Source organism: Chanodichthys erythropterus, chromosome 23, assembly GCF_024489055.1.
Source record: "Chanodichthys erythropterus isolate Z2021 chromosome 23, ASM2448905v1, whole genome shotgun sequence".
Lineage (NCBI taxonomy): Eukaryota > Metazoa > Chordata > Actinopteri > Cypriniformes > Xenocyprididae > Chanodichthys > Chanodichthys erythropterus.
This window is the reverse complement of record NC_090243.1, coordinates 12,543,848-12,569,153: the sequence shown is the minus strand read 5'-3', so window position 1 is coordinate 12,569,153 and position 25,306 is coordinate 12,543,848. Positions and strand designations below refer to the sequence as shown.

Below are 25,306 nucleotides of genomic sequence, written 5' to 3'. Positions count from 1 at the left end.
TCAGCTTAAAATAAAGTGTAACCATTATTTTTTACGGAAACTAATATGCTACGTTAATTTTGCATGACTTTTTCTCACCTAGCTGAGGCTCACTCTCTTCCAGGCCTTTTGTTTCTTTTTTCCTAGTGTTTATCAAAGATATGCCATCACCAACCTTTTAATGTTACAGGTTATATTACCTGCTGTACAACTGAAAGTTGAAAGTAATGTTTTGTTACATTTGTACTTTTTGTCTTGTTCCGCCCATGCATGAGTGCGAATGTCTAAGTCACTATACGTTCTTGAGAAGAGAGACTTTTACTTTAGTAGTTTAATAAATGTTTAAGCAAAGTAATTAAACTGAAAAGTAATGTGCATTAGTGTTGTCAAAAGCACCGACTTTTTAAAAATGTGATGTTTTGAGCGCTGTTGAGCGGATTCGTAAACACCTCCGATTGGCCATTGTGTTCACGTGCTCATCAGATATATCTGTGATTGGTTCCAATGATCAACGCATGGGAGCGTTTGAAAGCACGCGGAAGTGTTTGAAAGCGGGAGCTGCTTTCAAACGCGCCCGTGTGTATCTGTGCAAGTGCTCGGTGAAGAATTATGTCCATGTACAACATGTTTTTAAAGCGTTGATCATTGTAGCCAATCACAGATATATCTGATGAGCGTGAACACAATGGCCAATCAGAGGTGTTTACGAATACGCTCAACAGTGCTCAAAACATAACAAATTTTTTAAATTTAAGTACCGACTTGGTACTTAAGTACTTTTTTGCAACACTAATGTGCATCACTTTATGCCGTGTGTATCTGTGTAAGTGCTCGGTGAAGACTTATGTCCATTTACAACATGTTTTTAAAGCGTTGATCATTGTAGCCAATCACAGATATATCTGATGAGCATGTGAACACAATGGCCAATCAGAGGTGTTTACGAATCCGCTCAACAGTGCTCAAAACATCAAATTTTTTTAAATTTAAGAACCGACTTGGTACTTAAGTACTTTTTTGCAACACTAATGTGCATTACTATATAAAGTAACTCAAATACTAATGTGTACATGTATAAAGTAAGACGTAACTTTACATCAAAAAAGTAATCGTGCATGCATTGTAATGCGTTATCCCAGAGACTGAGTTCTCCAATATTGTGTTATGATTTAAACGAGCAAGAAATTATTCCAAAGTCATTTAAAAGACTGTTGACATATTGCACACACGTGTATCGCACATTTGCTTTGTTTTAATTATGCAATTTACTTAGTCATCACTGATGCCCTGTGTATTCTGCCCCTCAAAGGCAAAATGCTACACATAGTTAAAATTTAGTTATGACTGAAATCCGGTCTCTTAGACTATAATCTTTCCTATAACAGGGAACTTTGGCTCAACTGCTTCAATTCAGAGAAAGTGTAGTGTGAAAACTGATATCAAATCAAAGTTTTCATCTTTTGCCTTTGTAGATCAGTATTGTAGTGAGCTGTGTATGATCTGGTAATTCAAAGTGGAAAGGTTGTTGAAATGCAACGTGATTAAAAATGATGATTCATTCCATTTGTGTTGGCTGTCTGAAAGCCGCTGTATCCTCAGTGTCCTCAATCTCTGCTGTCACTCTGATGGGATATGAGTCTGCTCTGATAACCTGATTTGTAATTATGTCTACCATGGTACTTTTGCCTGTAGTGACCTCTCATTGAATTCACAATCTAGCAATGTACATGGAGCATTTACTGGATGCTTGATTTGAATAAATAAGCAACCACAATGTAAGTTTACAAGCCCCAGAAAGTATTTAGAAGTCCCTTATGCTCACCAAGGCTTATACAGTAAAAAACTGTAATATTATGAATATTATTACAATTTAAAATAACTGTTTACTATTTTATTATATTTTAAAGGTGCCCTAGAATTAAAAATTTAATTTACCTTAGCATAGTTAAATAACAAGAGTTCAGTACATGGAAATGACATACAGTGAGTCTCAAACTCCATTGTTTCCTCCTTCTTATATAAATCTCAGTTGTTTAAAAGACCTCCGAAGAACAGGCGAATCTCAACATAACACCGACTGTTACGTAACAGTCGGGATCATTAATATGTACGCCTGCAATATTTGCATATGCCAGCTCATGTTCAAGGCATTAGACAAGGGCAGCCAATATTAACATCTGGATCTGTGCACAGCTGAATCATCAGACTAGGTAAGCAAGCAAGAACAATAGCGAAAAATGGCAGATGGAGCAATAATAACTGACATGATCCATGATAACATGATATTTTTAGTGATAATTGTAAATTGTCTTTATAAATGTTTCATTAGCATGTTGCTAATGTACTGTTAAATGTGGTTAAAGTTACCATTGTTTCACCATCGGAGACAAGACTGTTGTTATTCTCATTTTTAAACACTTGCAGTCTGTATAATGCATAAACACAACTTCATTCTTTATAAATCTCTCCAACAGTGTAGCATTAGCCGTTAGCCACGGATCACAGCCTCAAACTCATTCAGAATCAAATGTAATCATCCAAATAAATACTATACTCACATAATCTGATGTATGCATGCAGCATGAATGACGAACACTTTGTAAAGATCCATTTTGAGGGTTAAATGAACTGTGTGAACTTTGTTTATGCAATGAGAGAGTCAAGAGCTCGGGAGGGGGCGGAGAGCGTGAGCAATTAAAGGGGCCGCAGCCTGAATCGGCGCATTTCTAATTATGCCCCAAAATAGGCAGTTAAAAAAATGTATTAAAAAAAAAAATCTATGGGTATTTTGAACTGAAACTTCACAGACACATTCAGGGGACACCTTAGACTTATATTACATCTTGTAAAAAAAAAAGTTTGATGGCACCTTTAAAAAGCAATTTATTCCTGTGATGCAAAGCTGAATTTTCAGAATCAGTACTCCGGTCTCCAGTGTCACATGATCCTTCACAAATCATTAATATTCTGATTTGGTGCTCAAGAAACATTTGGTATTAGTTGTACTGCTTAATATTTTTGTGGAAACCTTGATATTTTTTTGAAAAAGAAATATTTTGCAACATTGTAAATGTCTTTACTGACACTTTTGATCTATTTAATGCATCCTCCTTGTTGAATAAAAGTTTACATTTCTTTGAAAAAAAAAAATCACCCAAAACCCTAGCATAATTGTTTGCAGATGCTATATGAATGGATATGTTGTTCTATCATACAAAGACATTCAGAAATTAAAACTAGCTTACTGTCTGTAGTTTAAGTGTGTAGCTTATAATCCAAATACGTTTTGGTAATTGTAGTCATTAAGCTTAACTCATTTTGGTGAGTAACTCCGGATCTGCCCTTCAGCTGTTACATTTGTAAACATTCCCAAGAAATTCTGGGAAATCATCATATCTGACAGTCAATCACCCATAGAGGCCAGCGAGAGGAGATAAATCACCTGACAGATCTCAGCGTGTTTTTTTTTTTTGTTCATTCTCTCCGCTCTGTTGTTGAAGGTGAGTTGGAGTCACTGAATCTGAAGGGCTCTTTTGAAGCTTTAGGAGGGTTTGAAGTACACATTTTGTAATCGAATATAATCTGCTCCACTTCACTGCTTCAACAATGTTTTTTGTTGTAAGCACTCAGGACATTAGCTAATATTTCTCCTTGTTGAACAGATGTTTGTTTAACCCTCGGCAAGGTCAATGCAGAATTGCCGGTGTGGTCGAACATTTGTGTGCAAATGAAATGCATAGTGTATTTCAAACGTTTGCCACAAGAATGCCTTAGAATCTGGATCAGAGCCAAAATAAGAGTAGTGCGAATTGAAAGGTAGTAAATTGCTGCGTCAGTATGTTTCACTTATCTCATGATCAAAGGTTCAGGACCATGAAAACTCAATGTCAGTGAAGACTTTTTTTCCATCGGCAGTCAAATGTTTCCATGACAACCGAGGGTCTCTGAATAATACAAAAAAATTGTCATCTTTTGTTAAGTGTACAAAGCAAAGTTTTTCTTTCATCTTAGTCTTTCATGGTCTTCAGTAACAGACTTTTAAAGGGATAGTTCAAATAAAAATGATTTCGTTTTTCTCACCTTCATATAATTCCAAACTGATGTGTGTGGAACACAAAACAAGACATTTTAAATAATGAACTATATGTTTTGAATTGTGTTCTATATTAAGTTGTTATTCACTGATAATCATTCCTTCTGTGAATCATTGAGTCAGTGAGTTGAACTCAGGAACCAGATCAGTCTGATTCACAAATGAATAATTTATACCAGAGTTGTGAACTGACTAAACGATTCATTGAAATGATCTGACTCAAAAGAATGATTCATTCACATTGCTACTTTTTCTCATGAATGACTAGTGCGGATCTCAAGGTTTTCAGTGAAAAACAACTTCAGTTTTATTTTTTTTCCTTTCAGAAAGATATTGTATGATTTCAGAAGACTTGCGCTGTGTCCAAAATTGAATACTTCCCTACTATATACAAAGACTATAGAATAACACAAGATGTGTCACTCGCATAGTTTTGAATGGGAGAAACTGTAACGCGCAATATGGCGGAATAAGTCCCGCCTTCTAAATAAGAGCCAATCGCCGACTGGTAAAGTCATCGAGTCACTGCAGCAGCCGTTAGAATCACCGGTTTCTATAGAAACAGTCAGACGCGCGCCTCCGAAGAGACGCGCATTTAGGTCTGCGCATGCGCATTAGCTTGATCCAGCCTGAAAAATACAGTTTTCTGTCATGATTCGAGCGTTTAGAAACTAAATTTATGAGCCGGTTGTTGTTAGATTTCATTGGTGATTTCAAATATGAAATGTAATTGTAAGGTTGGCGAACAGTTTTGGAGAATTTGATGTTTCCCCATTCAAAGAGATTGCATGATGCCCAGGATGCCCGAGAGGCGTTTCAAAGATGGCCGCCGAGTGAAATGACTTGTCTTAAAGGGACTTTGCTATATAGTATGCGAAAAACAGTACGCCAAAAGAGTAGTATGTCTGAATACATACAGTATATTTGTAAAGAAGGTGAAAAGTCCCTGGATGACCTACTACTTCCAGCGAGATTCTGAAGTGTGGAATCGATGGACACTTAACTCAGGTCACAGGAGAGGATTTATGAATGCCAGTGAAGTGACGCAACTGACGCTGGTAGGTCACGTGACAGTCACAAAATGGCGGATGTAGTATGTCTGAATTTCATTCATACTTCCCATATTCATACTATTTAGAGTGTTCTTTTTTTAACAGTCGCAAAGTAAATTCAAATTTGACTGTAGTACGGTACCTACTCAGTACACGATTTTGGCTGCAGTGTTCGAATAGTTCAAGATGATACTTTTATGATACTTAAATTGTGTTTTTTTTTTTTTTTTTTTTTTTTTTGCTTGACACCACCAGTCCTCGTTAGCTTTCTAAAGAAAAAAGAAATTCTCCTTTTGTGTTTCATAGAAGAAATAAAGTCATACAGGTTTGGAAAAACATAAAATTCTAGTTATATTTTTAGTAATTTTTGTGTTTTTTTAAAGCATATTTCTAAATCATTTTATTATTTTTGTTTTACTTTTATTTCAGTTAGTAATTTTAGTACTTCATTTTAAACCTATTTCAGTTAGCTGCCAAGTTTTTCATCTAATATTTAGATTTTATTTTATTTCAGTTTTATTTAATAGTTTTCGGTAATGACAACAATACTGCATGAGTGCAATTAAATGGCGACAGAATGTTCATTTTGAGTGGACTGTCCCTTTAACTTTGCAGATGTCAATTACAAATCCCACTTTGTAGTATTCTTAGAGTGAGTGTGTGTGGGGGGTGTAGTTATGTAGTGCGTTTAGGTGACCCATACACTACAGTGAGGTATTTATGCCACTGTGTGAGCCTCTCTGATTTAACAAAAGCCTCTTGACAAAACAAGGCCATTTGTTCTTTTGGCTGTCTAAACAGTTTTCACTGGCTTTGTCTGGCTGTTTTGCTGTGTGAAATTCCCATGTGAATGATCGGTGGAAACATCAAGGACTCACAATGTATATGAATGTTATGACGTCTCTTCATTAAGTATTTCAATGTCTGTCCTTCAAACGTGCTGTCAATGGTCAGCTTAACGTCACAGTATGACTTTAAACAGGAAATATGCTAAGTCTGTAAGAGAATGCCATTAGTTGTCGATTTTTTGTCTATCCCTGAATGCATAAAACTAATAATTGAACATTTGTGTCATTGTTTTTTGATGAAAAAAAAACTCACAAGTCAATCTCAAGGTTTAAAAGTGTATTGTTTCATCATAAAATTGTGCATATGACATATTTTCTTCAGCTAATGTAAAAACCCAGCTAACAGGGAATGTTCTGAGAATTTTAGATAACATTCTGGCAAGGTTCTCTCAAAATTATGAACAAACTTTTTTCCAGTAAGGTTAATAAAACGTTCATTCAAAGTTATCTGGTCAAAATGTTAGCACAAAAACATTATTTATGCATCATTCATGGACTGTTGGATGTTTGTCACTACAATAGAGAACATTCAAAAGTAATGTTTCCGTAATGTTTGCAAAACGATAAAATGGAATGTTTTCCAAGAAAAAACTAGAAAAAACTTAGAAATCATAACTGAATGGGAACATTTGCAAAACGTTTTTAGAACTTTTGTTAGCTGGGAATCTACGTTATCTGGATTATCCTGTCATAATATTGTGTGTGATTGTATTTTCATTTATTCTCCAGGGGGAGCCTAGCTGCCGTTCAGCCAGCCCGACCAAAACCTTCTTCAGTCGGGGTCCTTTTAGCCGGCCCTCTAGCCCCATGTCTGCACCACCCCGGTCCAGAAACAGCCCTGGATCTCCCAAAACCATCTTTCCCTACTCCTCCAACAACGACTCCTCGCCCAAGTGTTCACGTCGCCGCAGCTTCACCGGAATCTTCCGTTCGTCCTCTAAAGAGTCCACAAATCCCTCTACATCTCCTGTCAGCATCAAACTCTTCTCTCGGGCCAGAAAAGGTAAGACACATGTCTTGTCCATCTCTTAAAGGGTCAATGACGTGATGGGTCACTTTTTTTTTTTGTGTCCAAAGACCTTAATAATAATAAAAAACAAAGATATGACATCCAAAGTATGTAAGGTAGCACAACTAGATCTCTTTTATTGAATCCAAAATGTTTTAATTATATTTTGCTACATATAAAGGTATTTTAAAGATTTTGAAGTGTCAAAAGGTCATTTGGTTTAACCATCCAAAGGCCAATACAGCCAGTTAATTTGTGATTAAAATATCTTAAAATGTAATAAATGTTTATATTTTTTATTCTGACAACTAACTTTTGAAAAACGAACATTTGAAAATGTCATGTTTTCACTTGCTCGTACACTTGTCCCGAAAATGTTTTAATTTTTTAAAAACTTGTACTAAATATAAAATGTTTGATTGTCCTTTTGTTAGCTAGCTAGATATCAGCCCGCTAGCATTGTTTGAAAATATCGTCATTCGGTATAACCAAAACTATCATTCGGTAAAACCATAATTTTGGAGTTTTTTGGTGACAAATTTTGTCCATCTTGTAATACATGACAAAAGCAGTGTTAACTGATTATAAAAAAACACATAATCTCATTGATAACACTTAATAAAACTTCAAAATTAATTATATCTCAGTTATGTTTTTTTTACACTTTTAAAAATTGTATTCATCAATGACCCTAAAACAGCAGGCAGAATGCTTAAGATCTGAAAAAGCAGAAAAACTCAACATTTAAAATGGTCGTATGATGACAAATCACACATCCCTTCCTCTTTGTAAAAATATACTTTTGTTGTAACATGTAAACAGTCTGACTTTTGTAGCTTGAAAATAGTCCACCAAGACCATTGGAATCACACTACCGTTCAAAAATATGCAGCAAATCAGCATATTAGAATGATTTCTGAAGGATCATGTGACACTGAAGACTGGAGTAATGATACTGAAAATTCAGCTGATAATTCTATGAGCTGACTTGACTCACATTTAACCCCTAATTGGATTATGAATGTAACATTCATCCAGACAAAACGATTGTTTAATGTGAATTATTATACCAGTATCCAGATACCAGCATCCATATCCATTCAATTCACATTTATTTGTATAGCGCTTTTCACGATACATATCGTTTCAAAGCAGCTTTACAGAGAATGCATGTCAACATTTCAATTTAGAGAATGCAGTTAGCAAACAATGTAATAATTTAGGCAATTTAATTTACAATAACTATTAGCAGTTTAATTGAAGGAAGAAACAATGAGCTCCTGGAAATAATGAATTACATATTAAAGGTGCCATCGAACGTTTTTTTACAAGATGTAATATAAGTCTAAGGTGTCCCCTGAATGTGTCTATGAAGTTTCAGCTCAAAATAGCCCTCGACTCTATCATTGCATAAACAAAGTTCACACAGCTAATATAACCCTCAAAATGGATCTTTACAAAGTGTTCGTCATGCAACATGTCTAATCGCGTAAGTATAGTATTTATTTGGATGTTTACTTTTGATTCTGAATGAGTTTGATGGTGCTCCGTAGCTAAAGCTAACATTACACACTGTTGGAGAGATTTATAAAGAATGAAGTTGTGTTTATGAATTATACAGACTGCAAGTGTTTAAAAATGAGAATAACAACAGTCTTGTCTCCATGAATACAGTAAGAAATGATGGTAACTTTAACCACATTTAACACTACATTAGCAACATGCTAACAAAACATTTAGAAAGACAATTTACAAATATCACTAAAAATATCATTGTTACGTGTGGTTGTAGGGACAAGCACAACGACGATGAAGATGACAAATATAACAATACTTTAATTCCAAACAGAGTGAGACAGCATACACACGTGTTGATACAAACGAGAACGGACGATGAGTGAGGGCAAACACAGGATATAAATACAAGAGACTAACAAAGGAACTAAACAAGGTGATGGGATAATTAACAAGACACAGGTGGATCAAATGAACTAATAAGACAGACTGGGGAAAGACTAGGTCACAGGACACCGTACATGTAACATATCGCCCCCCTCCGGGTAGGCGCGGCCTCGCGCCGTATGGAGTTCAGAGGAGGGAAGGGTGGGGGCTCTGGAGGAGGGCGAAGGGCAGATGAAAAAAAAACAAGTCCACAGAAAACAAAAATAGTCCAAGGGGGAGTGGAGGGTGGGAGGAGCCAAGGGGAAGCCTGGAGCAGGAGGAGCCAGATGTTGGTCCAGAGACCAACCATGATGAGGCCCCAGGGTGGAGTCGAGGACAGGAAGAACCATCGTGGGGAGATGAGAGGCGCCACCCTGGGGACGGCCGATGGAGAAGCCACCGATGATGGTGATCCAGGTGGAGTTGGAATGCCGGAGAGCCCAACCGACACTGCTGGATCTGGAGACCAAGCTGGAGCCGGGACGACGAGCATCCGAGGTGGAATCTGGGAACCTGAAGACTGAAATGGAGGCGGTGCGACCGAGGACGAAGGAGGAGACGGGGGGAAGGAGGAGCCAGGCGAAACCGTAGGTGTAGGCTGGACGATGTCTGACCAAGTCGGAGCCTGTGGGACGAGGGAGCCCGGTGGAGTCTTGAGGCTGAGGGTATCCGGTGGAGCCAAGGGAGGGAGGAGCCACGGCGAAGGCTAAGCGTCGACAGGCCGCGGTGGAGTGTTGGACTCGAAGGCTGGAGGCGGAGCCAGGAGAACAGTCCACGGTGACACTGGTGGCCTGAAGCGTCGAGTCGGATCCATGCGTTTACGTGATGGAGTTGATGAGAGGCTGAAGGGTACCAGGGGAAGCAGAGATGAGATGGTTTGAGGAGGCGGGAGAGGGAGGTTGGGAGGGAACACAGGGCTGGACAGAACCAGCAGGGGCACGGACAGTTCTGAGCTGGACGGGACCAGCGGGGACACAAACAGTTCTGAGCTGGACGGGACCAGCGGGGAGACAGACAGTTCTGAGCTGGACGGGACCAGCGGGGAGACAGACAGTTCTGAGCTGGACGGGACCAGCGGGGACACAAGACAAGGGAAATTTACCTCCTCAAACACATCCAATAAATCCAGAAAAGTTTCTGTAGACATGACGATGCCATCCGCCGTGTTGATGTTGTGGTCGGGGCTCTCTTCCCAGCCCTCGAACTCCACTAACACTCCCTCGACAGCACACGATGTAGCGGACTCACGCACCTGGTCAGACACACCTAGCGGTTCACATCCCGGGGTGACGACTCCTTCCGTCCTCTCTTCAGGTTCGGTCTCAATCGTCCCGGCAGGTTGATCTCCGCGGTCTGCGGTGGGCTCTCGTTTCTCCATCGTGCACGTAGTCGATGGCGGATGGTTGGTCTCTGGATGTGGAGTGGTGCTGGTGTCGTCCTCAGCGGGGCCGATGGTGAACTGGGAGTTGTTGTTCACCAGCACCCACTCCATGTATGCGGCGAAGTCTTCCGTTGGACCGCCCGCTGGAATGCGTGCCTTGGACCGCTCGCTCAGGCCGGTACGATAGTAAATACAGAGCGAGCGGTCCGGGAAGTGAGTCAGGCACGCAAGCTGGAGAAAGTCACTGCTGTGCTGTTCCAGCGAGCGGTCTCCCTGCTCCAGGCAGAGGAGCTGGACTGCGGGTAGAGCCATGAAGGATAAACAAAAATAAAAACTGGAGCAAAACGCAGCAAAAAAAAATGTTTTGGTCCGTTCTTCTGTTACGTGTGGTTGTAGGGACAAGCACAACGACGATGAAGATGACAAATATAACAATACTTTAATTCCAAACAGAGTGAGACAGCATACACACGTGTTGATACAAACGAGAACGGACAATGAGTGAGGGCAAACACAGGATATAAATACAAGAGACTAACAAAGGAACTAAACAAGGTGATGGGATAATGAACGACACACAGGTGGATCAAATGAACTAATAAGACAGACTGGGGAAAGACTAGGTCACAGGACACCGTACATGTAACAATCATGTTATCATGGATCATGTCAGTTATTATTGCTCCATCTGCCATTTTTCGCTATTGTTCTTGCTTGCTTACCTAGTCTGATGATTCAGCTGTGCACAGATCCAGACGTTAATACTGGCTGCTCTTGTCTAATGCCTTGAACATGGGCTGGCATATGAAAATATTGGAGTCATACATATTAATGATCCCGACTGTTACGTAACAGTCGGTGTTATGTTGAGATTCGCCTGTTTTTCGGAGGTCTTTTAAACAAATGAGATTTATATAAGGAGGAGGAAACAATTGAGTTTGAGACTCACTGTATGTCATTTCCATGTACTGAACTCTTGTTATTTAACTATGCCGAGGTAAATTCAATTTTCAATTCGATGGCACCTTTAACAATAATTAAGATATATAGAAATATAGATAAAATATGTAATAAAAGATCCAAATATTTATTGGGATTGGTGAAATGAGATGCTATGAATGCCATTATCACATCAGTGTGTGGTGTGAGTCAGCATTTAGTGAAACCTTTCACAGGTTGTCTGGGTCCAGCTCAGCCCGGGGTGTGCAATGATTCAGATAATTGCGCTGTGTGCTGATTTAATGGAGGCGTGGGTGTTTCTAAATGCATAAGACCCCGATAATGAATTCAGCTGTCACATATGTTATCCACGTGAGTCTGATTTAATGATCACAACCAAGAGGAGGGAGAGCATAATACATAAATGGCTGTTTTTCAGTAGTTTAGTTTATACTATTTGAAGAGCTTACTTAACATTTGTTAGTAATTGTATTATGATATATACGGTTATGATATAAAGTTAAGTTGCTGTCCGTTTGTGGTCAAAGCTCTAGATTAAATGATGTGTTACTCAAATGCAGGTGTGTTATCCTTGGTGACTAAAGACTGTGTTTTCTGGGCTCCTGACAATGTTTATATTGTTGGTTGTGGTTAAAATGGCATCAAGAGACGAATATGTTGAAGTGTAGTGAAGATCATTTTTAGAAAGCATGCAGTTATTTCACTGCAACTGTGCTTTAAACTATCCATGTGAGGTGACATTTCAAATGACTGTTATTTAAAAGCACACAAAAACATTGTTGGTACGTAGTATTTTGCTGTTGTCTTTGGGTAGTCTGTTTAACAAGGAGAAGATTAATCAGCCGAAATTTACTTCGTTCCCACAAACTGAAAGTGTAATCAGTAATTATAAAATTAAAGCTTGTCTTGGAAGAAGTATGAGAATGGAGTGACCTATAATTAGATGATTAAGAGTGATTAAGTGATTTTCTGAGTTTGAATGTTAGGTAGAACTGGTCTGTAGTACTGCGGTAAAGTAGTTAAAGTAGGTTACGCCATGGGTCTTATATTTAAAAATAAAATGCATAATGTAATTTATTTGTTTTTAATTTTTAAATTGTATTATATGTACTGTATATGTATTTTATGTGTGTGTGTGTATATATATATATATATATATATATATATATATATATATATAATTTATATATAATATATTTAAGTTTACATGATATTGAAAATAATGTTTGAAATAATTATTTAATTTATAAAATATATATATATATATATATATATATATATATATATATATGTATATTAATTTTAGTTTAGATTTTATATATATATATATATATATATATATATATATATATATATATATATATATATATATATATATATAATATTTAAGTTTACATGATATTGAAAATAATTTTTGAAATATAATTTTGAAATATATACATAAATATGTATATTATATATTTTAAAATGATTTATATATATATATATATATATATATATATATATATATATATATAAATCATTTTAAAATATAGAAGTTTATATATATATTTTCTTTCAAAAAGTATTTTCTATATATATATATATATATATATATATATATATATAAAATATTTTTTGAAATAATAATTTAATAATATATATATATATATATATATATATATATATATATATATATACAGCTATGGAAAAAATTAAGAGACCACTTAACATTGATTTCTGAACTTGAAGTGGTTTCTTAATTTTTTCCATAGCTGTATATATATATATATATATATATATATATATATATATATATATATATATATATATATATCATATATTTAAGTTTACATGATATATATTTTCTTTCAAAAATATTTTTTTTATATATATATATATATATATATATATATATATATATATATATATATATATATATATATATATATATAATATTTTTTGAAATAATTAATTTATAAATATATAAAAAATATATTTTGGTTCATATTATAAAAATCTTAATTGTAAATTGTTTAATTAACATAAAAATTAAATATCAGGACACTCTTTCATGCAGCTTTATAGTAACAAGTGATTTAAGATTGGAAAAAAGTTCAAATATTAATGTAGTGGAAACAAAATACAGTGATACAGTGCAAATGTGTATTTTGCAGTGTGTGGGCGAGTATGTGTGTAGATGAAACACACACAGGTCAACACACACAGTTGGGAAATGGGAGTATTTTCTTTCTACACATACACATTTATATAACAGCATTACTATGCTTCTCCGTCGAGCCATTAGTTTCTCTGGCTGGCAGACTTTCCTGTCGGCCGAAAACAACAGTATTGATTTATAATTCAATACTGAGTTGGAGCGATGCTGGATGCCTCTGTCTGATTGTGAGGCAGAGCTGGCCAGATTAAAACACATCAAGGGAGAGTATTAAAACATTAGAGGCACTCGAGATAGAAAAGGAAGATGTGTTTCTGCGCTACGTTTTTATTACTTGATTATATTGATCTGTATAATGAGGTTTTTATCTGCTAAGTGCATCTGCTGCATTTACACAAACACATGTTTCTCTAGAAGTGCATCCAGATATGGAATATGAATAATATAAAATCCTGGTTATCTCAGGGCTAGTTGTGTCTTTCTGGACAGGTGTGTTTTAAGCTGAGAAGGATGTGTATGTGCCGGTGAACACCGATGGACAGCAGCTTCTGATCAAGCAGTGTTTGCCATTCAGGAAATGACACTCTTTCCAGAGAAATTCAAAATCCTATTATATCCGGGAATTGGGTTGCACCCAGACAGTGACATCAGAATGCAGAAAGCCCATAATTCAATCACGGTTGCTTTCATACAAATTATATTAAGTGAAATTAATCCTGGTCTCTAAGACGTTCTCAGAGCGCCTTATTACAGACAGTTGGAGATGAGGATGTCCTAATTGATTTCTCTAATATGATAACAATTCAGATTTTACCTAAATGAAACATGATTAGGAAGGACTGTGATGCTGTGTCATCCTCAAAACACTGATGCTGGTGTGTGCCACAATCTGATTGATTGGTTGTATCGCCACCTACTGGACAAAATGTAAATGTTGCATTCTTGGTATGCCTTTAGTCAAGATTATATTATATTATATTATATTATATTATATTATATTATATTATATTATATTATATTATATTATATTATATTATATTATATTATATTATATTATATTATATTATATTAATTATATTATATTATATTATATTATTGCATTTTACAATAACGGTTTTCTGTTTTAATTATTTAATAATGCAGTTTATTCCTGTGATGCAAAGCTGAATTTTCAGCATCATTACTCCAGTCTTCAGTCACATGATCCTTCAGAAATCATTGTAATATGCTGATCTGGTGCTCAAGTAACATTTCTCACGAAAACAGTTGTGCTGCTTTTTTTTTTTTTTTTTTTTTTGGAAACCGTGATACTTTTTTTGGTCATGATTGATGAATAGAAAGTTCAAAAAAACAGCGTTTATTTGAAGTAGAAATCTTTGGTAACATGATAAATGTCTTTACTGTTGCTTTTGATCAATTTAATGTATCCTTTCTGTATAGTAGTCTTAATTTCCAAAATGAAAAATGAAAATTAAACTAAATTCTTACTGTCTCCAGACTTTTCAACGTTAGTGTATATATAAAATGAATAGAAAGGGTTAGTGGCTTTTTATGTCATGTACCTGTGCGACCACTAGATGGAGACAAAGTAAACACAATTATTGCAAGATCGTAGTCTTTCTTCAATTTCCAGTGGATCTCTTTGCAGCAGATTGCGACCCAGAACAGTATTAGAAATGTTTCACAAACAAATTATTAAATATATATATAAAAATATTGCTATTACCTTGATCATCACATAAATTTAAATCACACACACACACACACACACACACACACACACACACACACACACACACACACACACACACACACACATGTATATGTGTGTGCTCAGCATCAGGGCCACAGACACCCATGTGTTCCCAGAAGAGTGAGAGTGAGAAAAAGGATTAAGACAATGAGCAAAAGAGAGAGAGAGAACGATATCTGGCATTCAAGCACATGAGAGAAGAGCTAAAGCGAGTCGGTGGGCTCTTTTCTACCTGTCACACATCCTCACTCAGTTGACTGCGGGAGCTCTGAGTCCCTGGAGCGCTTATTCACAATGACTCACAGCACTTGTCGCCAGGCAACAGTTAAATAAACAGCGTGTGGCGAGGAGCAGCTGACAGATGACTGCGATGAACCGAGTCGCAGCAGCCTTATCTCAGCAGTGGACTGTCACACACTTGTCCGAGTTCATCTGTGTGACACGATGCCCTCTGTACTGACCAAATAAGGCATTTTTTCCTCTTTTACCACCATCTATGGGTAAAAAGAGGGAGTAGCCTACATGTTATAATTATAATTGGTGAAGTTATAATTGGTTTCAATTGGTATACTAATGGAAAATAGACAGGACACTTATTCCACCATGGCCTGATTTTTTTTTTTTTTGGACATATACCATGGTAGTGGTTGACTGGGACACTTTTTCCAAGTCATCTCAATGGCAAAAAGTGTCCCAATCACCCTGAATTCACCCTACTCTGATTGGCTGTCAATTGTTTTAATGTTAAAAATCTATATAGTTTCTCTGCGCCGTTGTCATTATAGCTGTGGCTCTATATTTAGAATGATTTTTATAACTATATCTTTATCATTATAGTTATTGTCCTTGGTGTGAATGGGCCTTTAGGGAGCATAACCCAAAGATTTCAGCAGCACAGTCCTATGATGATATGAATGCAGTGAGCTGATGCCGGCGCTGCAGTAATCCGGTCTGCAAGAGACAAGAGTTAATTTTAGGCCGGGATGTGTAGAGTGTTGGGTTTGTTCCTGTCAGTGCAGAGAGAGTGATAAGAACCCTTTACGAATCATCTGACCCTGATGAAATATTCAGGCTCTTGCCTTTGCGTCTCTTTTTTCCATCTACACACACAGACAATCTCCCTGGGAAAATGCATATTTGTTTTTGAGAGGTGCGGGTAGTATTAGTGAGAGCTTGACCTGCCAATTGTCACGCAGGTCTTCTATATTATATATATATATATATATATATATCTATATATATATATATATATATATATATATATAATATGTATGTGTGTGGTTTTAGAATTTTATATTTTATTTTATTATATATTTTAGATTTCTTTCTAGCTAAGTAAATGTGTCCTGAAATAATTAATCACTTTTTTATTCACATGCAAATTAATTTAATTTAATTAAGACTTTAAAATAGATTTAATTAATTTTATTTTTATTAATTTCATTATTTTAGAATTATTTCTCACTAAACAAATTCTTTATGAAATTATTAAAAGTAGAAATCACTTTTTTTCACTTTTTCAAATGTAAATAAATTTTAATAAATCAATCATTAAAAAAAAATAATAATAATATATATATATATATATATATATATATATATATATATATATATATATATATATATATATATATATATATATATATAATATATACCAAAAAATATTCTGACATTTTATATATATAGATAAAGTAAAATAAAGTAAACTGTGACATATTATACCCAAAAATTATTCAGACACTTTGACCTGACCATGTTTTGCTTAAGTGGTATTTGACATAATTTAAGATTTTTCATATTTTTATTAATTTCATTATTTTAGAATTATTTCTCACTAAACTAATTCTTTATGAAATTATTAAAAGTAGAAATCACTTTTTTCACTCTGTCAAATGTAAATTAATTTTAATAAATCACAAAAAAAAGAAATATATATAAACCAAAAATTATTCTGACATGTTTTACATATAAATAAAGTAATAAAGTAAACTGTGACATATTATACCCAAAAACTATTCAGACACTTTGACCTGACCATGTTTTGCTTAAGTGGCATTTGACATAATTAAGATTAATTTTTTCTGACACAGTTTAACTCTGAGATCTTGTCATATTTTGTTACTATGTTTTTAAAACTATAATAATAGTTTATTAAACTTTATTAATGAATGAAATGTTCAAGGTGTCTGAATAAATTTTGGTTTGACTGTGGTTTGACTGATATATATATATATATATATATATATATATATATATATATATATATATATATATATATATATATATATATATATGGCATAGAAATTAATTTATTTATAGCCTTAATTAATAAAAAAAACTTACAACTGTATTTAATTAAATAAAAAGTACTACATTACATACATTTTAAATTAAAGGCTGATAAAAAAAGTCTAATTATTGTGGTCAAAATAACTCCACAATGTTTTCATTATTGTGCCATTTTCAACTACTAACATGTAACCAAACATCTGGATAACATCTAGATAATGTTTGAGGAATGTGTCAGTGCTGTCATTGTGCCAGTGAATTCCTCACCCTCATTCAGGCCTTATCTGGGAATACTGTTCATCCCTGGATCAGAGGATGCAAAGAGCCCCTGTGTATTTACAGAAAACAGCCATGTTTGCACATAATTTCCTGTCAAAAGATATAGCGTGGGCATGTCCTTATTAGGGAAGAGTCCACAGACTGGCTGTTCACATGGCTTTTCTGTTGTGGTGATCTTTCTAGAATGTTTCTCACTGACAGAAACATGCACCTCTGACCTCTGAGAACTTAAAGGAACAGTTCAGCAAAAAAATGTTGTTCATTCTGCCATCAATACCTCACTGACATGTCATTCCAAACCTGTATGACCTTCAAACCAAGCTGATGGTTGGCCATCGTTGAGTGTCGACCGGCCCTTTTGTGGTAGTTGGACCCCGCTGGGGTTTTTGGCCGACTGTTGAATCGGTGTCCGTCGGCCTTGGCGACATCATTCCAATGCGTGAATATTTTCATAACAACATGAGCCACCTCGAATGAAGAAAGTGATCAGCATGATTAAGATTCAAATTGGTAAGCAAGCTGCTTTATTTACATTTGTATATCTGCAATTTCAGTTTCCCTTTTTGAATGACAAATATAGACTTGCTACCTGCTAATATAAACAGTTATTTCCTTACACGCAGGCGCAGAACGCACTTGCTCATTGACAGTCGCCTTTAGTCCTTTTGGTGTGCTCAAGCACAGCTTTTTGGACACAGTCAGCTTTCACCGCCGCTGGTTCTTTGACATTGGCTTGGTGTTTCACGGCCTTAAGAAACTGACTGGAAAAGTTAATCTGGCTTGACTCCAGAAGTACAAGGTGACCTACAGTAGAAAACAGCTCCATTCTTATATTTCCAGTGACTTGGCATCGCTCACTCTCACATGAAAGCTTATTAAATCAGGCAAATGGAATAGGAAGGCTTTTCCAGCACTGACACCATATAAGAGCAGGTCAGTACTTGGTTGTGGACACAGTCGCTCTTGTGAACAGTCTTGTTGTCTGCACAGGCAGCCTGTGCCAACTGAAACAGAACCTCATAAGTGACTGATTTGGAACGCTTTACATACTGGCCCGCAATCCACACCACCCGAGAGATACAACTGAGAGTGGATTGGAGTTTGATGTTAGCGTGTTGCTAAGCTACAATGGGCAGAGTTCCGAACTGAAGAACTGGCTCCCTTTCAGTTCATGAGTGTGAAATAGAATTAGCCACACTCCACAGGAAGTTGAACTGGAATGATAGGAGGAGGAGTTACCGAAGTCATTCAAATCCCCTCAAAGTCCACAAAAGTTAATTTATTAAATATAATGAAATATGTAAAGCAAATACAAATTTCTATACTGTAGGTTCAAACATGCTAACATTACAGTTTGGAATCAGTACAATTTTTTTTAAAAAAGAAGTTAATCATTTTGTTCAGCAAGAACAGGTCAAATTGATCAAAAGTAACGGAAGACATTTATAATGTTACAGATTTCTATTTCAAATAAACTGTTCTTTAGAACTTTCTACTCAAAGAAAATTCTGATTTTCCATCACAGGAAAATATTGATCAAATAAATCCAGCCTAGGTGAGAATAAAAGATTCTTCAACCGAGAAAAAAAAAAAGAAAAAAAAAACTGCCTCCAAACTTTTGAAGAGTATTGTACAGGTGCTGGTCATATAATTAGAATATCATCAAAAAGTTGATTTATTTCACTAATTCCATTCAAAAAGTGAAACTTGTATATTATATTCATTCATTACACACAGACTGATATATTTCAAATGTTTATTTCTTTTCATTTTGATGATTATAACTGACAACTAAGGAAAATCCCAAATTCAGTATCTCAGAAAATTAGAATATTTTGAAAAGGTTCAATATCGAAGTCACCTGGTGCCACACTCTAATCAGCTAATTAACTCAAAACACCTGCAAAAGCCTTTAAATGGTCTCTCAGTCTAGTTCTGTAGGCTACACAATCATGGGGAAGACTGCTGACTTGACAGTTATCCAAAAGACGACCTTGCACACCTTGCACAAGGAGGGCAAGACACAAAATGTCATTGCAAAAGAGGCTGGCTGTTCACAGAGCTCTGTGTCCAAGCACATTAATAGAGAGGCGAAGGGAAGGAAAAGATGTGGTAGAAAAAAAGTGTACAAGCAATAGTGATAACTGCACCCTGGAGAGGATTGTGAAACAAAACCCATTCAAAAATGTGGGGGAGATTCACAAAGAGTGGACTGCAGCTGGAGTCAGTGCTTCAAGAACCACTACGCACAGACGTATGCAAGACATGGGTTTCAGCTGTCGCATTCCTTGTGTCAAGCCACTCTTGAACAACAGACAGCGTCAGAAGCGTCTCGCCTGGGCTAAAAACAAAAAGGACTGGACTGCTGCTAAGTGGTCCAAAGTTATGTTCTCTGATGAAAGTAAATTTTGCATTTCCTTTGGAAATCAGGGTCCCAGAGTCTGGAGGAAGAGAGGAGAGGCACACAATCCACGTTGCTTGAGGTCCAGTGTAGAATTTCCACAGTCAGTGATGGTTTGGGGTGCCATGTCATCTGCTGGTGATGGTCCACTGTGTTTTCTGAGGTCCAAGGTCAACGCAGCCGTATACCAGGAAGTTTTAGAGCACGTCATGCTTCCTGCTGCTGACCAACTTTATGGAGATGCAGATTTCATTTTCCAACAGGACTTGGCACCTGCACACAGTGCCAAAGCTACCAGTACCTGGTTTAAGGACCATGGTATCCCTGTTCTTAATTGGCCAGCAAACTCGCCTGACCTTAACCCCATAGAACATCTATGGGGTATTGTGAAGAGGAAGATGCGATATGCCAGACCCAACAATGCAGAAGAGCTGAAGGCCACTATCAGAGCAACCTGGGCTCTCATAACACCTGAGCAGTGCCACAGACTGATTGACCCCATGCCACGTCGCATTGCTGCAGTAATTCAGACAAAAGGAGCCCCAACCAACATAATGTTGCCAGCTACCTTTTGGAACAGCCTTATAATGTTGTCTAAGTAGGTGTAACAGAGGCCAGCTAGTAAAGAGCTGTGTATGTAAACCTCACTCCCCTGGCCTCAAGAGGCGCACTAGCAAAGTCCCTTTAAGACAAGTCATTTCACTCGGCGGCCATCTTTGAAACGTCTCTCAGCATGCAAGTGCAGCTCCTATCTCTTTGGAAAGGGAACATCAAATTCTCCAAAGCTGATAGCCAAGCTTACGAATTAATTTCATATTTGAAATCACCAGTGAAATCTGTAAACAACTGTCTCATAAATTTTGTTTCTAAACGCTTGAATCATGACACAAACTGCATTTTTCAGGCTGGACCAAGCTACACAGTCCTAAACGCTCATCTCAAAACACTGACCGTTTCTATAGGAACTGGAGCTTCTAACGGCAGCTGCAGTGATGCGATGAATTTACCAGTTGGCAATTGGCTCATTTCTTTTGAAGACGGGATTATTCCGCTATATTGTGCGTTGAAATTCATCCCATTCATAAGTAATAGGAGTGAAAAGTCATTCTGTATATAAAGTCTTTGGCACTAGTGACTAATGATAGAGGCTGCAGTCTTTGGCATTCTTGTTAACGTGCCAACCTCCCATGCTGGTATGGCTGGTTCGAATCCTGCTTGGTGCAAGTAGGACCAGTCACATAGGCACCTCACTAGATTATGAACAGATCTGCTGTCTGTAGTGGGTCTAGAGTGCACAGGAGATGCAGCTTTTAAAATACTGACTGCATTTTTTACCCTGTTCTTTCTAGTGTCCTGTTGACCCTGGGACTTTGAAGACGTCAAAACACAGTGGATTTTGAAGGAATTAGCTGTTCAGTTCTCACCAAAGTCACTTTTTGGGCCCAAATGAGCATCTTTAGAAGTGCTTAGCAGTCCCCTAAGTGCCCCTGACAAGAAACACCAGCAGAGAGTTTGGAAAATGAGAGGTGATTACTCAAAGCCCATCTAATTCTGCTTACGCAAGTATCTCTTGGCATCAAGCCTGGCAGTGTGACTTTACCCACTATTAGATGATTAATTTGGTGTCTTGAGTGCACTGACAGAGAATGATTTGTTTATGATGGTACAGGAAGAAGGGGGTGATCAGATGTTGACGGCAATTATCACCGGGGACATGAATTCATTAGCTAAAGTGACTGTCACTGAGATTGTTTTTCCTCCTTGAATGGGACACCCTTCTTGACCCAGATATTGGATTTCACCAGGGTATTATTTTGGAGACTTCCAGATTTGCTATTTTACAGGGCAAGATACAGATTTGCTCTGTTATTTTCTGCACCTATTTTAAGTAAAGGTCAGTTTACATTACAGTCAGAGTAGAGCAGACAAGTGTACGGTACCAATAAATAATACAGGAACACTTTTAAAGCTTAATGAAGTTTCATTACTTACAAGTGTAAGTGCCAGCAACAGTGTGCCATTAATGATTAAAAAGATTTGCATGTATATATAAATATATATATGACCCGTGCTGGCAAAATGAGTCGCAATTAGCAAAAATACAATTTTTTTTTTTAGGGAAAACACCCCTAGCAAAGTGTGTTTTTGGACAATATCAGCATAAATCTGTATCAATTTTTGGTGCAAATAGATTAAAGTAACTTGACATTATCATTGAAGACCAGCAATAATAATTTTCATTTTGATTACATAATAATGGCAATATATACATGTCAAAGTCAGACATGCCCCTTTGCCAGCTGTGATGCCTGGTTACTGTTAACTTGGCCCAGGTTTGTAAAAGATTTTTGGGTCAGCAAACCTTAATAGCTTCAACAATCGATTGCCAATTAAGTTTAGAATACAATGAACCAATTTGAACCCACTTTAGGTCAGATAGCTGCTAATGGTGGATATTTTGATGAATCAAAAATTTAAGTTTTTTCTGTGTATAAACTGTTTATGTGATAAAATATGTTTTTGTAGTTTGTGTTGTCCCTTATCAGTGCAAAATTATCACAAATTAAAAAGGATTCATGCCAATATTGTCCAAAACCCCACTTTTCTAGGGCGTTTCCAACCTTTTGAGGGGGAGTGTACTGTATGATTTGTTGGAATCCGATAATAAATGACTGAGCTACACTTGTTTGAAGTCAATAGAGTCAGCAAAGTCAATTTTGAGAAAAATTTGAGTTAAAGTTTTCTGAAGGTTCCAAAACAAAATCACCAAGCAACCATACCTTAAAATCCCTGTTAATATCACTTTTTTTTTTTTTTTTTTCAATATTTTACTTCAATATTAAGTACTGTAATTCTATTTATATGTGTATATTGGGATTGCACGCTGTCTGAGGCGTCTTTGTGCGCGCACTTCGGAACGATTAAAATGGATTTGTTTACATCAGCATGAGTTTAAAAATCACATTTCATTGGTTCAGACTCATGCTATCAAGAATTCTCTAAGAATATTCTCAAAGTTGGAATGCTGTGATTTAAAACAATACCAAACTTGGACTAATGAGGAAGTTGCTGAGGGGAAGCGCGAGTGAAGCGAGCAGAGAAAAATGGCATTTTTCATGGACAAAGGAAAAGTACTCATAAATAAGGATACTTTTAGATGTTTAATTACTATTTGAAGCATTGGGATTGCTAGATGAGAGCTTTATGAACTCATTTTTGTGAAAACCTCAAATTCGCACAAAATTTTTGACTGGTTTTGCGTATAGCTTGAAATTAGCCTGTACGCATTTCGACTTGTTTCGTCAGCACGGGTCACATATATAAATACATAATCCATCAGAAATCATTCTAATTTCTAATATATATATATATATATATATATATATATATATATATATATATATATATATATATATATATATATATATAATATAATATTGACTTATTTTCTGTATAAATCTATGTATTACTCTGTACTACCTTAAACCTTAGGTTGCAGCACTAATGAGCAAAGAAATAAGACTTGACCTTGCATTAAACAGGAATGTTCTCCCACGGTGCTGAATTAATTTCAGTTTGGCAAAGTATTTGGAAAGGTTAAATCCTATTTTATGGTCCCCTGACTTTTGTTTTCACCTTAATGTGATTTTATTAAAATCAACTGACCCCAAATCAGAGGAAGTCAGCGACCACATTAAAGTAAAAGCTTCTTTCATTTTAAGAAAGTTAAGTTGCCTCACTGGATGGTCATTTTCATTCTCATTTTCTTAGTCTTATAATATAAATCCATTAAAACACAGAACAGTTCACTCATGCAGATCCACAACACTTAATATAAATGAAAGGAAATTAAATATTCATGAGTGGGTGTGGTTTACCACTGTTTGGCCAATCACCAGCAATTCCTAACCAAGCATGGGTCGGTTTCGTTTTACAGTCTCCTTGTTACACATGCTGTTTTGAAGGCATGCATTCACACACACACACACACACACACACACACACACACACACACACGCACGCACATGCTGGCATACACACAGCTGCACTTGACAATCTGCAGCCGCCCGACCACTGATTCAGAACTGAAACAGAAGCAAGAGTCTGTCAGAGAGAAAGCGGAAAGAAAAAGAAGTTGAAGAACTCTGAAGGAAGGACTTTGGATGAAGAGTATGGAATAATCCTTGAAGAGCACCTGTCACTGGCACGAAGATTGGGTGATACTGATCCAAGGCCCGGAGGTAACTGAAGAGATCCAGCGCTGTCTATGAGTACGGCATGACCTATTGCACTGTCCACAGTCTCTCCTCACTCCCTCACCATCCATGAAACGATTTAGCAGCCTGAGAGGGATCAAAAAGCGCAAGGACCAAGAGGGGCGGACAGGGAGACGGCAGTCAGAGCCCCACGGCCTTCTGGGAACCAGTAAGATGGCAGTTAAGACTTATTTTGCTGCATAGTTTTTAATTATTTTTACATGCATTTTTCCATGTGACTATTTTTTGTAAAGAAAAATATTAAAATGTAATATATACAAGACACAAAATAAGTTACATTTTCAGATTGTGAAATACAAGTTTGCAATTACTTTTTTATGAAGGTGGAAATGGGCTTCCATAGACTGTTAATAATTTTATTCAGCAAGGATGCAATAAATTGATTAAAAAGACATTTATAATGTTACAAAAGTTTTGTCTTTCAGATAAATGCTGTTCTTTTGAACTTTCTATTGTTCATAACAATAAAAATTATCAATGTTTTCAACATTGATAATAATAATAAATGTTCATTGAGGAGCAAATCAGCATATGAATGATTTGTGAAGGATCATGTGACACTGAAGACTGGAGTAATGATGCTGAAAATTCAGCTTTGCATCACAGGAATAAATTACATTTTAAAATATATTCAAATAGAAAACAGCTTATTTTTATTGTAAAAATATTTCACAATATTACTTTTTAATCCAATAAATGCAGCTTTAAGAGCAGAAAAGGCATTAAAAAACATTTTAAAAATCTTAGCAATCTAAAACGTTTGAATATATATATATATATACATATATATATATATATATATAAAATATTGATACAATGAACAGTGAACAAAACATTAAATCAGGTTTGACATTGAAATGCTTATTGTAAAACAAATAATTCTCGA

The 25,306-nt window shown here is 36.1% G+C and overlaps 1 protein-coding gene across 7 annotated transcripts in view; it reads left to right on the top strand.

Moving 5' to 3' along the window:
- Positions 1–25,306, top strand: part of prkag2a (protein kinase, AMP-activated, gamma 2 non-catalytic subunit a) — a 77,328-nt gene that overhangs the window by 8,376 nt on the left and 43,646 nt on the right. For 3 of the 7 annotated variants that reach the window (XR_010893746.1, XM_067377472.1, XM_067377473.1), the window contains exon 3: positions 6,702–6,975. Coding sequence is in view for 5 of the 7 variants with exons in the window: in XM_067377472.1 (XP_067233573.1) it covers positions 6,702–6,975 (274 nt within the window). In the remaining 2 variants the exon portion in view is untranslated. Of the gene's footprint in view, positions 1–6,701; positions 6,976–21,609; positions 21,670–24,106; positions 24,580–25,306 lie in introns of those variants that run through there. The other 4 variants (XM_067377476.1, XM_067377474.1, XM_067377475.1 and 1 more) reach the window with 3 other exon arrangements.